This window comes from Calidris pugnax, unplaced genomic scaffold (assembly GCF_001431845.1).
Source record: "Calidris pugnax isolate Ruff unplaced genomic scaffold, ASM143184v1 scaffold95, whole genome shotgun sequence".
In the NCBI taxonomy this organism is placed as follows: domain Eukaryota; kingdom Metazoa; phylum Chordata; class Aves; order Charadriiformes; family Scolopacidae; genus Calidris; species Calidris pugnax.
Window position 1 is genome coordinate 10,997,662 of NW_015090885.1, and position 15,806 is coordinate 11,013,467.

The following is a 15,806-nucleotide window of genomic DNA, read 5'->3' on the forward strand; positions in this document are numbered from 1 at the left end:
TTAAGCAGATATAGGGTAAACAGCTGGAGGAATAAAGCTAAATGTGGACTGGCAGCATTAGAAATGCCTTGAAAACAGTTGACAGGCCATTAAAGATGATCCTGAAACAAAGTCTGTGAGAACAGCAGTGAATAATTTAACAGAAGCAGTGATTAAATGTGGAAAGGAAGTTTTTATTGAAGGAGAATGTTTACAAAAGTGCCCTGCTCTTTTAGCAAGCTTATGTTGCAAGGGAAAGCAACTGCTGAAAATTGGTGTGAATAAATAGTTGGACTAAATAATGATGACTAAGAATACAGAGGAGACTAGATGCACCTAAAGCCCATGAAGGGGACTCACTGTACATGTACACTCAATGAGAGAAATGTGGTGTTCATTTCCATTAAATTAAGGACCAGGCTGAAATAACAGGTTGAATTTAGGTAACTCATAGATAGAAGCTCTTTGTCTTTGGAAGTTTTAGAGGAAAGGCATAATCAGAGTGCAGATGCTGTGAGAAAACTGGGAAATAGCAAATCTTGTACAAACTGTACGGAAATTGTATGTATGTTGGAAAATAGTAACGAATAGCTCTTGGACCTGTGCTTATTTGCTTGAGAGATTGTTTAAGAAAGCTTTTTCTTTTAATCATTTCAGAGGGCTGAGTATTGCATCCAGTTGGTGCCAGGTAAATTGATATGAATATTTATATAAATATTTCTCATGTTAATGCTCTTTAAACAGCTTTGATATGAGTCTAAGCAAGAGTATTTTGATATGTATTTTATTATTTATTTTGTTCCTACTATGGAACAAAGTATACTACCTTCCAATCTAATCAAATTAAGTTGGAACATCAAGCGCTCATATCTTGGTGTTCAGCTTTGGATCCGCTTTCCTCCTCTCCCTCCTCAGGGTCTTAGTCAGGATTATTGTTTAATATGGTTCTCAATTAAAGTGGGTTTTTTTTTTTCAATTCTGTAACAGTTTTTATTTTTGCTTACCCAGTGGGAGTTGGTCTAGGACCATGAGAAGGCGGTCACTTTAATTCAACCCTGCCTTGTTTCGGTGGTGTAACAGGCAAACGTATGTTGACTTGATGTGTGCACACAAAAGCAAGTGCTAGCACAAGACAGACAGTGACGCTGGGCAGCTTTGCCTGCAGCGGTTGACCCCTTTTCCTTTTGGTTTAGCACAGAAGTTAAGGCTCATTAAAGAGACTCATTTAACTATGACCTAAACTAAATATGAACCAGACTGTCAACTGTTTCTTTTCCATTGATTGTTTGTTCTTCCCCCTTCATAAATTCATCCCGTCTCTGGAGGTGTCCGTCCACTTCTGCTTTTAGAGGAGGTGTTGGCTCTTTGTACTATGAGTGTTTTGGTTTTTTGTAACTACTTTGAGGGCTGTCTCCTTCAGGATGTGAAACACTTGCAGGGCTCTATGTGCTTCAGAGTTTCAAGCTCCTTGACACTGTGCTCTCTGTGGATTTTAAAGGCACTAATGTCCTTTTTTTGAGAAGGCAGGACTATCTGACACCTAAAGGTAGGCATACTACGTTGTTTCCTGCTGCTACTAATTAATGAGTCCCAGAATATAAAAGTAAATCCCCATTCTATACAAATTTACCATCTGTTGAGTTTAAGGTCTCAAGATGCATGTGCACAATATCTGAATTATTTGGGGAAATAAAAAACTCTACTTTTGTAAAATAGTTGGTAATAATGGCAATGTAAACCACAATAGGAATTTAAGCATTGCATAGAAAATTAGAAGGAAAAAAATCCTCCCTAGGAGATTTATTGTTACAGATCATTTGCCAATATCTTTTTGATTCTTGAATACAGCTGGATCCGATGTTGCATTAGTAGAGGAGTTGGGATTTGAGATGTATTTGGGTATTGCTCGCAGAAGGAAACAAGGATGTATAAGGATATTGTTAAATCTTGTGAGATGTACAATTGCTACTTTAAACAAGCTGTTAAATTGTTCTCCAATTAGCTTTAGATATATTGTGTTATTACCATAGACCAGTCACAGTGGGAAAGCACAAGATGTTGAACAGCAGATCAGTTTTTAATTGGGAAAACAACTAAATCATCAAATGTGCAATTATGAAACATGATTTCCTTCCAAAAGTATTGTTAAAACCTATATAACTCTAGCAGTCCTACTCTGCTAGAGCTCTACAGATAACAGAGTGGGTCTTTTGGGGCTATTTGAAAGTTTAAACAAAGGATTAATTTTTACTGGAATCAATACGATGCGAATGCTGAGATACCAGCTTCTACAACTCCCTTTCAAAATGTCTTCAGAAGGGTAGGTCCTTCAAAGTGGCAGTCTGGACCTTATTTCTTGCTTATTCTCTAAATGTGTTTGGAAGACACTTTGGAACACTTACCCATTTTATACCATTGTCTGGTATGTCATTTTGCCAGGATATTATCTCTAATTGTTCATTGTTCCTCCAGAATGAACAAGTAGATCTTGCTTTATGATTACATGATTGTTTGGTTCATGAAGCTACTTCAAATGTTCTCTCCTTTTGTAGGATGAATCAAACCCATTAATCTGATGGGGTCGTCATGAATGGCTTCTGCTGCTGTGTTTTCAGCAGCCAGCTGCTCACTATTCAGGTAAATGCTAACTTTGGAAGCCACCGTGGTGGGATTAGATGACCTTTCTTCTTCATCCCCCTGTAATGAAGGGTCTGTCTTTCTCCTTGGTTTTCTGCGTTTTCCCTTGATGCTGTGATCAAGTGAGGCATAACACATCTGATTGGCAGACTCCACCTAGAAGGAATTTCATTGTTTATTTAACAGTCAGTAGTTATGCTTGCTTTAAAATTATGTCTAAGACTTAATAGCAGCTGTTACCATAATACCAGCTGAAGTTTACCTAAACTAGCTGTAAATGAACTCATTTAAAGTACAAATGATTAAGCTGTGGGCCCAGAGAAAACAGACCGACATAACCTAATGGCAAATGACTCATGTTCTTAGGATAGTGACTTAGGAAAAATTAATCAAGGTATTATTGGAAAGAGTCTCTGTGGGAATGAGGGTGGCTTATTTAATCGGTCCAAGTTCTTTGGGGTGCAAGACATTACTTGATCTGGTTTCCTTCCCACTTTTTTTTTTATTTAATTAAAATCCAGTTATTAGCAATAACATTTTTCACAGGTTTTGTCTGCAGAAAACCAAAGGTGGGTGATTCCTTTATGTACATATAACCTAATTTCCAGTGCAAAATGTATACTTTACATGTCTTTGCCTGCTCTCTGTTTTTCAAGCCAAGTTGCTAAGCACTTTTGACATTGGAATTTTCATAGATTATTCTATTTCCATGAAGTTAATGAAAAGAAATGTCTTAATAAAAAAGGGATATTTCTACCACCTGGAATTATCCTGAGAGGGGCTGGAAATCAGTCCTTATGAAAAACCTGGAAATCAATTCAGGAAATTGATGCTAGGAATGTTTCAATTACAGACAAATTTCAGTTGAAACTTGCATGCTTTTAGGCGTCCAAGTATCTCAACAAAATACATATCAATAGAAAAACAGTCGTCTTTAATTTGTTAAGATATATAGATTTTTTTGCTGGGCAGGAGAGAGCCAGTCAAAGTCATGATTATCATGTGACACAGCTTGTGTTTTCACTTGGTTGAAGTTCAAAATAAATTAAATTAATTCTTTACATAAACTATGGAGGTAGATGCAGGTTTAATTCAGCCTAATCTGCATGTCTGTGACCTGAGCTTTATCAAGCCATATGAATGGAAATGAGCTGTCTGTAATTCTCCTGCTCCCTCATTAATGACCCACATTGAATGAAGGGTCAAGTTTGTGCTTAAATTCCCTGATGAACTGAGACACTAATGCATGGTAATTTTTGTGATGAGCAATGTGAAGGTTTGTTGTTATATATTGTCATGGGATAAACACAAGAGAAAAACAAGACAGACCACATTACCCTAATTTAGAAATCCAGAGTTAAAATTAAATATACCTGTAGTTGGTTAACTGGCCTTTGAGGCTGGGACTTCATCTGCTCATAACAACATTCCTCTGTAATTTATGAAAGTAGAAAAATGTTTTAGTTAAGACAACCTACTGAGTCTTAAAAGATCAGATCAACAGATCCTTCTTATTGCAGAACTAACTCCCTCCAGTTTACTTTGGTAGGAGTTTATTTTGTTTTGAAATCACATGCAGATCTCTCCTTCTATTTATAGAGGGGCAAATAGCTAAGAAATTCAGACACACATACTGTGAAAGTGAAAATCATTTTCTGCTCATATGGATGGGAAGTTTCTCATTATTGTCTAGTTGGGCATGATTTTAGACTGCTAGGAGGACATCTTGCAATTAGAGGGTAACTGCATACTGATGTATTTTTCAGCATAGGCAATCTTTTCTCTGGCTGAGAAAGAGGCTGTGAGTTGCAGCAGCTGGTGATTAAATTCTATTCTTGACTCTACTTTCAGTTTTTTGTAAATATCATGCAAGTTATTTTCTCATGCCATGTCTCATTTTAGCCATCAGTAAAACAGATTACTTACAGTAAGCTTAAGAGTTTTCAGGCCTTTGTGGTGTCAATGTGTTTGAGGGTTGGCTTAGTTTAATTTATGCAAACCCTATATGAAAAAGTTGGGGGTCTTTTTTCCCTGAAGTTGAAGTACTTAAGTTCAGCTTTGTTTAGCCCCAAATAAGGGTAGCAAAAAACTTGCATTCGTGCTACTTAAATACTGCTTTAACACCGTAAGTGCTTCAAAAGACATACCCTCAGCGTGTCTAGCTCGAGCTGCAGTGATATGATGTTGCTGCCTTTAATGTGGTATCTCTCTGCCAAAGATTATTAATTTCAGCCCAGTAAAGCAGAGGAAAGTTATGTCAGCCCACCGCTCAGCCCCTGGGCTTGTTTCAGCATATTTGTCAACATTGCTGATGATCTGTGGATAGCCACAGCAGCAGGTGTTTCTGCCAGCTTCTGTGGCAGCATTGCCTTCGGGCAGTGACTTAGATCACTTTAACGTGCTTGGATCAAGCTGCTATTTCAATTGGTGGGGCTGTTGGGTTTGAGATATTTGGCTGAACAGGACCACTTTTGGACTGTAAGAAGTCAAATTTGGTATGGGATCTGGTCCTAAAAAGAGCTGTGCAGTATGATGGTTTGCAGTTCTACCCCAAGTAGTTATACAGCAATTGAGAAGGGATAAATTCTCAAGTTTGCTATTTGAGAAACACAGAAACTGTTTCTTTTAACCATACATTTATTATAGCCTCTGAACAGACACATGATCTTAAAGTGAGGCTTACCTAAAATATCTTGATTGAGATTGCCATAAACTGGGTCATCTTCTGTGTAATAGTCATCATAGCTAGAAGGCGAGTGGAAAAATACCTTTAATTCACAGAATATGCTTTGTTTAGGATCCCATTATATGCCTGGGGGAGGAAAGGGGGAAGGTAGTAGGAGGGGACAGAAACACTAGTTTTGCAGAAAGAGAGGAAATGGCAATGTTCATATTCGGGAGAGAGATTTGTTATCTGGTCAAGAATTGAACTCTTTTTTTTTCCATAACTCTATTAATCAAGCTAATCTCAAGACTACTAAGCTACTGTTTGATGTAGTTCTAGAAATATTAATGATCACTGAAACGATCCCAGCTCATGCCCTCTGAGACCACTTTGCAACACAAACTAAAGCACTAAATGGGTCTTTTGAGGAGGTCTTCTTAGAAAGTCCGGTCTTGATTCAACTAAAATACTTATATCGTCACAACTAGAGATGACCAGAGCAAAGTTCAGCTTTGGATATTTAATGGTATTCTGTGATTCATTACCTGGTGTTGCTTGAAAATATTTTTAAGCATATTCTTAAAAATGGGAATTGTTAATGGGAAACACTGTGTAGCCTTGTTCCCATTGCATCCCTGTACTGTGTCTTGTCAAGGGAATGAAGTAATGCAACCTAACCCCACTTTTACAGTGGTATTTTTTAGCTGAACAGGCAGCTGTAATAGACAGACTTCCCAGCTTCAAGTAAATTTGTAATTCAGGATTGGTTTGGGGGAACTGGTGAAGGCTTTCATATTTTTGTTTCAAGGGCCTTTTATGTCTGGGTTGAGATGAGACTCTTTCCATCTCTGTTTCTGTGGTTTTTTTAATATGGAATAAGAGAAACAGACTTGTAACAGATCATGAGGTATCCAACAACTGTAAAAAAGACTCCATTTTATTGCTTTTGAACATTATGTGTTAAAGAAGTTTACGAAACATAAATACATATAAAATATTGCTCCACAAGTATTAAATATCAAACTATAATTTATCATTGTTTTCTGAGAAAAAAATGATAAATTTCATTGTTACAGATCTATTGAGTTTGATATTAAATAGTGTTTTAGCTCAATATCTTGCACTTCCTTCAGTATATAAAATTATATAATTTAGCATGCAATTATTTCATTGTTCATCAAAGAACCGGAATATTCCAGACTGGAGTACTGTATTTTTTTTTCTGTTTTCTTTGGAGAACTTTTTCTCCACAACCATCCTGCTCTCCAACATTTCCAGACAGGCTGCATGAGATATTGGATTTTGCTCTATGCCGTCCCTCCAAAGCCATCTGTCATTATTTATGCCTTATTTCACCCTTGCCAGAAAGAAACTGTTTTATCCAACTTACCTTGGACTGTTGTCTTCATATTCTTTATACATTTTAGCTGGAAAATTCGTAAAAAAAAAAAAAAAAAAAATTAAGAGAAAATGAAAAGTGCTGTTTTAGAACACTTCAGATAATTGTCTTAACTGACATGCTTTTGGTTTCACTGTAGAGAGTAAAATTGAAAGCTCTTGGCTTTCAGGACCTTCAGTTGTCCCCCTGCTTTTCTCAAATACTTTTGACTAATATAAGAAATGTTTGTGTTGTAAGCCTGTGCTGTGGCTGCAAAGTCTATGTTAGTTTACAAGACCCCAGAAATGTATTGTAACACATGCAATTAATTCCTTGTTTCCTGCTCCTTCTGTATCTACCTCATCTGGGGTGCATGACTTGCTAGCCATGCTCATTTTTGAGGGAGGTCATCCTCCCTCTCTGCTCTGCCCTGGTGAGGCCGCATCTGGAGTGCTGTGTCCAGTTCTGGGCCCCCCCAGTACAAGAAGGACAGGGACCTGCTGGACAGAGTCCAGCAGAGGGATACAAAGATGATCAATAGACCGGAGCATCTCTCTTATAAGGAAAGGCTGAGATCTGATCTGTTTAGCTTGAAGAAGAGAAGACTGAGGGGGGAACTCATCAGTGCTTATCAATATCTAAAGGGCAGGTGTCAAGAGGATGGGGTCAGGCTCTTCTCAGTGGTTAGACCGGAGCATCTCTCTTATAAGGAAAGGCTGAGATCTGATCTGTTTAGCTTGAAGAAGAGAAGACTGAGGGGGGAACTCATCAGTGCTTATCAATATCTAAAGGGCAGGTGTCAAGAGGATGGGGTCAGGCTCTTCTCAGTGGTGCCCAGTGACAGGACAAGGGGCATTGGACACAAGCTGCAACACAGGAAGTTCCATCTCAACCTGTGGGAAAACTGAGGGTGACAGAGCACTGGAATGGGCTGCCCAGTACAAGAAGGACAGGGACCTGCTGGACAGAGTCCAGCAGAGGGATACAAAGATGATCAATAGACCGGAGCATCTCTCTTATAAGGAAAGGCTGAGATCTGATCTGTTTAGCTTGAAGAAGAGAAGACTGAGGGGGGAACTCATCAGTGCTTATCAATATCTAAAGGGCAGGTGTCAAGAGGATGGGGTCAGGCTCTTCTCAGTGGTGCCCAGTGACAGGACAAGGGGCATTGGACACAAGCTGCAACACAGGAAGTTCCATCTCAACCTGTGGGAAAACTGAGGGTGACAGAGCACTGGAATGGGCTGCCCAGAGAGGTTGTGGAGTCTGGATACATTCCTGTCCAGCCTGCTTTGGCAGGGAGGTTGGACTAGATGATCTCCAAAGGTCCCTTCCAACCCCTACCATTCTGTGATTCTGTGAACTTTTTCTCTGGTTACAGAGACGTATCATGTGTTTATATTGCAAGGTGAAGGGTTTATTTATTCTACTAGTTCTGTTTCTTGTGTCTCTGAAAGACAGATATCCTGTGATCCACATAGATGAGGAAACTGAAGCAGAGAGGCAGCAGCTACAAAGAGATTTATAGCTAGAGGTTGATTATTAACTCAGGAATGCCTGACTTTCTATCCTCTGCTCCGGGACTCCAGAATTTACCACGGTAGACTCTGATTCCATGCTCAATGCAGCATCTGCCAGTCTGACCAAAACCTTGCTCAAGGTTAGTTTTGTAAATGAGTGTGATTTTTTCATCATAGAAATATCTGCCTAGTAGCACTGAAAGACAAAATAATCCAAAAAGGCACACACCCCCCCACATCTCACGACACTCCAACAGTTCTTCTAATATCCTGGCGTCATACTAATTCTCTTATACTTGGTGAGTTCAGTTTCTAGTCATAGGCCTTTTGTTTATGTAGATCGTATATGTGTATTTGTTTAAAGTGGTTGAATCCACCGATGTTTGCCTGCCTGTCCACACACATACAGCACAGGTGCAACCTTCCCTGTGAAAAGGCAGTTTTTCCCTGAATGGGAGTAGTGAGGATTGTATAACTTAATAACTGTAGACTTTTATGCATAAGAAAGGTTGTGCTGGCATAATCAATTATTTTTAAAAAGTCATAGTTAATTTTAACTAAAACCAGAGTATGACTGCAGTCGCCTTCTAACATAAGTTAAATAAATTAGTTCCTAATTGTGAGTGATGCATTGGTTTAAGAGTTGCATTAGGAACCCATGATGAAAAGCATTTAGAACTTTTTTTAAATAAACTGATTAGGCATAAAATGTGTATGAAATCTGAAATTCACATAAGCATTCAGGAATTTTGGGAGGAGAAAATTTTCTCAAATGTATTTTGTATTAATGCGGATACTGAAAAAAGAAATTAAAATTTAATAGAAGTAATAACCAGTTACATAAAAAATGCACCTTAAAAAGGAAATTACAGACGTTAAAATATACTTTAAAAATAAAAATTTAGCTAGAACAAAATTCTTCACCAAGTACGTGTTCTGTTGTCTTTGTCTTCAAAGAATGGTTTTGGGGGGTTGCTTTTAGCAGCAGACTGGGCAGACAGCAGTCATTCTGTAATCATTCCTAACTCTTCTAAAAATTTTTAAAAGTTACATCCTCTCTACTAGAATCATTCTTGCCGAAATGTAACTTTAAGATTCAAAAGAATCAATTTGTTGCCTTGAAATCTCCCGGCAGTGATGGTTTTCTCTACAGACACTTCAAACATTCAAACTCCATTCCTTATGGAGAGACAACATTGCTTACCTTGCTTCTTTTTCATATAGTGTGAAATGTTCAGTATCAATGAAACAATCAGAGCCAAGCTCAGAAAGGCCAAAACTCCCCAGACGGAAAAATGGCAGCTCATTTCTGTAACTGAAAGAAAATAATTTTACCGTTTGTGTTGTCTAATAATTTTGCTGTATTCTTTGCGGTTGGCTTATTTTTGCTTTCTTCAATGCAAGCTGCTGTTTTGTTGTTTACTCTGTGACAGCCATTGCTATAGAAGCTAAATAATTAATATCAAAAGTAGGTGCTAAATAACAAGAGGGCAACATCAATAAACTGTTAGCAGAACTACTGTTTCATAGGAATTCAGCCAAAGGTTGGGCTATTAGTTTGTTTGTAAGATGCAGTAAAAATCTGAAATTGCTAAAGAAAAAGGTAATTTTAGTGAATAGCTTTAGAATTATTTTTGTAATTATCTTTAACTTATTATTTGCAGTAAATTTTTTTGCCAAATTTTAGTTTTTGTGAATGTAGTTCTGAAGATTAATTCGGTCAAAATAACTTACTTCACTGGAAACAATCACCGGGTTACAACAATCCCTGCAACAAATTTCAAAGGTTGGTTATTCTATCTCCTATTAAAACCACTTGCTTTACTCCTATTCTCACTCTCCTTCCTGAGAAAGTAGAGGGTGTAGTGGCAAAGGAAGAGCAGTAGCTGGGAACCGATGAACCCCCTGGAACTAGTGCAGATAAAAACCCAAACAATTCCTGAAGAATCACTTGGTAAAAGATGGGCGACTTAATTGAACGCTGAGCTTGCCGCTTCTTGAACTGCGGAACACAGGAAGGAACCCACATACACCAAACTTATTTTTTCAATTAATGAATTCTTTGATTAACCTAGCACATACAAGTTTTGCATCGCAAACCATGTTGAAGAAAATAGCCTTTGACAGCCTAATGGCCAGAATGATCAGCGTTGCTGCAAATGGCCTGTGAAACCCTTCCTTGACAGTGGAAATGCAAAGCCAAATACATGAGTGAAAGGAGCTTGAATTTAGATGTTTCCACTTTCCCCAGGGGTGTGTGTCGTGTTCTTATAGATTTGGAGTGTCTGAAATAATGCTTCATCCAAAAAACTCATGAACTCCACTAATACCACACAAGAAAAGTCTAGCTGGGGCAGCGCAGTGAAGGGAAGAGTGTGGGATTCGAGCAGGTCCTTCACGCTCTTGTTTGGTTTGGAGATAGCTGGACTCCTTCACAAGGCTGCCATTTTGTTTGCTTCTTAAAGGAAAGCCGAGATAAAGAAGTATGGGGATACATGTCCCCATGTTGCTGACCGAGGGCAGTGGATGGCAATGCACGGGTTCCTGGTGAGAAGAAAGTTTAGTTCCTTGGCTGATCAGCTCCAGCTGAACTTAGGAACTGCCCCTTACGGGTTTTGTGCCCTAATTGTATTGGTTATGCCAAAACTCTTTTAGTTTTGTTTTATTCCAAGTCAAAAATGTTTTTACGATGATGAAACAAGCAAAGAGAATTCTTGGTAGTAAAAAAATCACAAATCACATGGGCTTCTACAACGCAAGTTTCCTTCCTTAGGAATGAAGAAACGAAGCGAATAAAGTGTAACTTTCTAACAGACTCATAACTGGGTTTTGCCCATGGTAATTCCAGTGATGATTTATCCTTCCTGTTGAACTAAACATTCTATTTCCATTCCTTTCTTTTCTCCTACCTGAGTTCTGCCGAAGGTATTTGAGGGTTCTCCATCATTGCAATACTACTTTTTAGACTGAGACGCATGTTTTTGCAATGAGATACAGATATTCATGGGTAGAGACAACACCCCCATGGAGCAGCTATATATTGTTCCAGTTTTTCAGAGTAGGAATTAAAAGAAAGGGAGATCTCACCTTGAGAGGATGTTACTGGGGCACATCAAGAACCATCAGTGTTTGGAATCTGGTTACTCTATAATTAGTCACTCGGCAACATTTGCATCCTACGCAACCTGTCCAAAACTACAAGAACTCTGTGTCAAGGACAAGAGCTTTGAAGTCTCAATATATTTTCTGAATAATGCCTTCTGTTGTCCCTTTATCTTTTCTGAAGTGATTCCTTCCCTTTTTTCTTATATTCACTTCTTATTCATTTATTTTCCTACTTTTTTTTTTTTCCCCAGGGAGCAAAAGCAAAATTGTGGCCTAAAAGAAGGGAAGCACACATAATTGTGATAGAAACTATAGCCCTATGATTCATTAGAATAAAAAGAATGAGTAGATACCTCAAGTACAACTGGAATCTAAATTTGTACCTTTTTCTTGATACTGAATGTTGTCATTTATCTTTCTGATTCAGGAATCCTATTTTTCCCTGGTGTTTCCAGAGCAGGAGAACTCTAAGTTTCAAATTGAATATATTCAACCCCTTAAGTGAAGTAGACAAAATAACCAAATTTTTGATTACAATTATTTTTAATTTTTTTGTGTGTGCATTTCAACTTCTGATTTAAATTGGAGTTATTATCTGGAAAAGAGTAAAGGTTCAAAAAAAATTGTTTCCCTTTTCAATTTGAGGTCTAACTTTTACGGTATTTGAGCAATCCTATTTATTTAGGATTTTAAAAACATTCTAACAAAACAGAAGACATGAAACTTGGGTTTCTAATAAAATATACCAATGTTTTAACACTCACAATCTATAGCTCCTCCTAAATCGTGGTTTAGAGAACTTCATGAGTGTGAGAAGAAAAAAAAATACTTAATTTTTTTCCAAGTTGAACACTTTATTTAAAAGTTATTTTCCACAATTTTAACTTAAGTACCTGCTTGTATTTCAGTAGAATGTATACAAGCATACCTGCCTTCAGTATCTTTTTTTATGTCATTGCAATACAAGCTATTTGTTGCTCAGACAAATGTTTGTTTCAGAAACAACAGCAGTTTTCATTTACCGCATAAAACCATAGTAAAGACCTTAATCAGAGACACATGAATGTTTCTCTGAGTGCTCTATGCTTTTCTAAAATCAGTTTCAAGGTAATCTTACTGTCTAAGTACAAAAAATGAAAGATTTTGATTTTATGTCTTTGCTTTACTGGTATACAGCTCCCAGCTCTTTCCCAGATGTTCTTCCACTACCCCTATAGTTGTTGCCAATGTGCTAGCAATGTACATTTATAACTGCATTATTTATTTACTATTTTGACAACAGCATCAGTAGAAAAAAAGCTGAATACCTGTTTGAAGAACAGTCTGTCTCCTCAGATAACTACACTGCTGTCCCTACATGTATAATAGCAGATGTAGCCTGTGAGTATTAACTGGTTGTGCTAAAGACAAAAAAAAACAAAAAAAAAGATAGGGTTACTGTGGATGGAGAGTGAGAAATAAACTTTTCTTCTAAAGAAAAGTCTGTTAGACTAATTATAGTTTTTTCTGAAATAGTGTATTCTATTTTCCAATTTTAATTCTCATTCAAGTTATCTACTGTCAAACATAGCCAGATCTTTTAATTTTTTTTTACCTATTACATATTTATTCCAAAGAACTCATAGCACTGTTTGGGGCATTCACACTCAACTGCCATCAAATTAAGTATTTTTAAAAGTTTTATTATATCTTTAAAAAAACATCCTAATGAAAAATTAGGCCCCTGCGAATAGTATATTATGATTCTAACAAGGTAAGCTCAAATTCCATCAGGGTTTTCTGCAATAATCTATCTGTGATAGGAAAAACCTAAGAGTGATAGTACTTTGCTCTTCTTTCTTTTCTATTTGGAAAGGGCCAAACTTGGAGCTGCATCCAAGTAGAACATCTGCCTTAAGTACTTTACACCATCTGGATGACGTTTTTACTTTTCTAATTTTAGGGATGGGGTTACTTGTCTCCTCAGTATATTTTACACTGCTATAATCTAAACAGTACTATATTCACAGAAAAGGCAAACAAAAGACTTTCTAGAGATGTGATTAATTGTGCTTTTTCTCCTTTTTAAATCTATCGACAATTTTTACCACCAATATAGACAAGACATAGGAATGAATAGACTTTTGGTCACTTGCTCTTAGGTTTTCTCTTTGCAGGGTTCATTATTCTGTAAGCGGGGAGGTGAAGGTGGGGAGGTGAAGGTAGGGAGGTGGAGAGGGAAGCAAACAAAAAAATAACCGACCAACCAAAAGCTCCCAAAACATTCTAATTTTCCCTACGTTCATTTTTGCAATTCAATGTTATTGCAACTCAAAGAGTGAACACAATCACACTTACCTTTGGGGAAAGGAGCCAGATTTAACAATTCAGGGCTAGAAATAGGTGTTTACCCTCCAAACAGCATAAGAATGGGTAGCACTATTAAGTTTTGTTCCTTCTTGGTCTAATGTATTTTATTTAGGGAATCCATCACAAAGTGTAACAGGAAGATATTACACTTCTACCAGCTTTTACTACTGAAAAGGAAAACAAGGTGGGGAGCATAGATACTTGTCTGGCAAGAACTGGACATGCCATCCATGGTATCAACTCATCATTCACAGAAGCAGATTAATTACTTCGGTCACTACTAGATTTACGATGATGATCTGGAGCACAAAACAGTTTGTTTCCTGTTGTTTCTGTCCACAAATTTGTCAAAGGTGAGATAAAATTGGCTTCCCCCCCCAATTAAATGGTGAAATAAATAATATTCTGTACTAATGACCCTAAGAAAAATAAACTTATTAAGAGATTGATGAATTTTAAATTAACATTAGAGATATTTCCACCTGTGTGATTTTTTAAGAGAGGATTAATTCTCCGGAAAGGATTCCTTAAACTGCAATTAATTAACACACAACTAATTGCTTTGTAAGATATCAAATTCATACTTCAGAAGGGAAGCAGCACATTGTAAAATAAGAAAACCTCATCACAGTAAATATTTTAAGCACAAAACTAATGCCAATGCTTAGTCTTCATTAACAAACCTTAATTAATGAAGGCTTAAGCTGTTGCTGATGATTCATCATCGCCGTGATTATTATTAAATATTTGACTTCAGAACCCTGAGGAACCTTCTTGGAAGACTGGTAGTCTACCATAGCGTGTTTTTACTGCTCCTTTGTTTACAAGTTTATAATACTGAAAAGATAAGTCTTACCTGGTTTTGTTGTTTCTAGGAATACTTCCCGCCCCTTTATCCAACAGGAAATCAAGTTATATTGGCAGACCTTGGATGCCCTTTTGTTTTGGACCTGGCAGCATGAATCTATCTCTAGAGTTGCTGTCAGTCTCAAAGGTCTCCAGTCTCTCTTTTTCACCTGCTTTCTTACAAACAGGAAATGCGTTTCAGGCTTTTACAACCTCACGAGCAAACTGACGGTCTCCTTCAATGTTTGCCTCCAAGAGAGGAATAGAACATTTATGTGCACACTTGCATTTATTATCCACCTGTCTAGCCACAGAAGAGCATGCACGGGACTATTAGTTCCATTTAATGTGATACAAATCTACTTTTGTAATATTCATATGAGACCCATACTCTAAGTCTTCCTGTTTGTGATGTTAATGTTGAATTCAAGAAAAGTATTCGGATACCTCTTAAACTGAATTACAGAACTATTTTACCCAGGAGTGCTATTTGACTCTTTAGCTTTTGAGCTTTATAAACCAGGTCTGAAAGTCCATCAATAAGAGAGCCTACAGTTTCGCTGAAACAGAATTCAGAGGCATGATGCAGAAATTATACCGTTCCCAGGTCTGAAAGGTCAGATTAGGATATCATAATATGCTTCCTCCTTTCTTTTAAAGTCTATGAATCTGGGTCCACAATCCAGAACAGTTGTGGAAAAAGAAGGTAAATCAGCGGGTGGCTTACTTTGTGCATTTATCTATAAAATTTAATGAAATGTGTCTGTGTTTGGGCAGAGAAACCATTTTATTCTCCGAATTGGCGTAGCTTCTTCTAGAGGAAGCTTGCACTCTGAGCTTGCACTCAAAGAAGCTTTCTGTTAAATTCTGAGGTTTTGTTGGGGAGAGAAAATTAGTTTATTTCCAATTTGCAAAATATAGAAGCAGGGAGGGTTTCTTAAGGGAAAAAAGTGGATTACATGACTACGTTTGTCTTTTTGGAATATGTACATTAAAATAGCCTTCAGTGCAGACTAAGTACTGTAATGTAAAACATTGCTCTTGGAGAAAGGTTCTTATGTGAGAAAATATCCTTTGCAGTATATGTTTATTTGGGGTGCAATTAATTTGGAATGCTATTTTTATATTAACTGCTTTAGATCAATACTTAAGAAATACTTTACTGGATTAACATCTTATTTGAACATGAAGAAGCAGGTTAGTCTTGATTAATAAAATATACACTTCCATTTGTGTCCAAAAGTGGTATAGACTCTTAACTACTCAGAGCTTTAGCATAATGAAGTGAGTTGATGAGGAGAAATTAATATTAAAATACTGAAAATGG

The 15,806-nt window shown here is 37.2% G+C and overlaps 1 protein-coding gene across 4 annotated transcripts; it reads right to left on the minus strand.

Moving 5' to 3' along the window:
* Positions 1-187: 187 nt before the first annotated feature.
* On the minus strand, positions 188-14,617 carry LOC106891008 (T-cell receptor-associated transmembrane adapter 1). Of its 4 annotated transcripts, XM_014947168.1 has the most exons (8): positions 14,490-14,612; positions 12,592-12,684; positions 11,267-11,374; positions 9,384-9,494; positions 6,672-6,708; positions 5,300-5,361; positions 3,990-4,048; positions 188-2,772 (listed from the first exon to the last, which is right to left on the minus strand). In XM_014947168.1, exons 4-8 carry the CDS (start codon positions 9,484-9,486, stop codon positions 2,509-2,511), a joined length of 525 nt encoding a protein of 174 aa, XP_014802654.1. In that variant the 5' UTR covers positions 9,487-9,494; positions 11,267-11,374; positions 12,592-12,684; positions 14,490-14,612; the 3' UTR covers positions 188-2,508. The 4 variants fall into 4 exon arrangements, with proteins under 4 accessions (XP_014802654.1, XP_014802655.1, XP_014802653.1 ...); XM_014947169.1 differs by lacking the exon at positions 12,592-12,684 and having other exon boundaries at positions 14,490-14,617; XM_014947167.1 differs by lacking the exons at positions 11,267-11,374; positions 12,592-12,684 and having other exon boundaries at positions 14,490-14,614.
* Between the last annotated feature and the right edge of the window lie 1,189 nt (positions 14,618-15,806).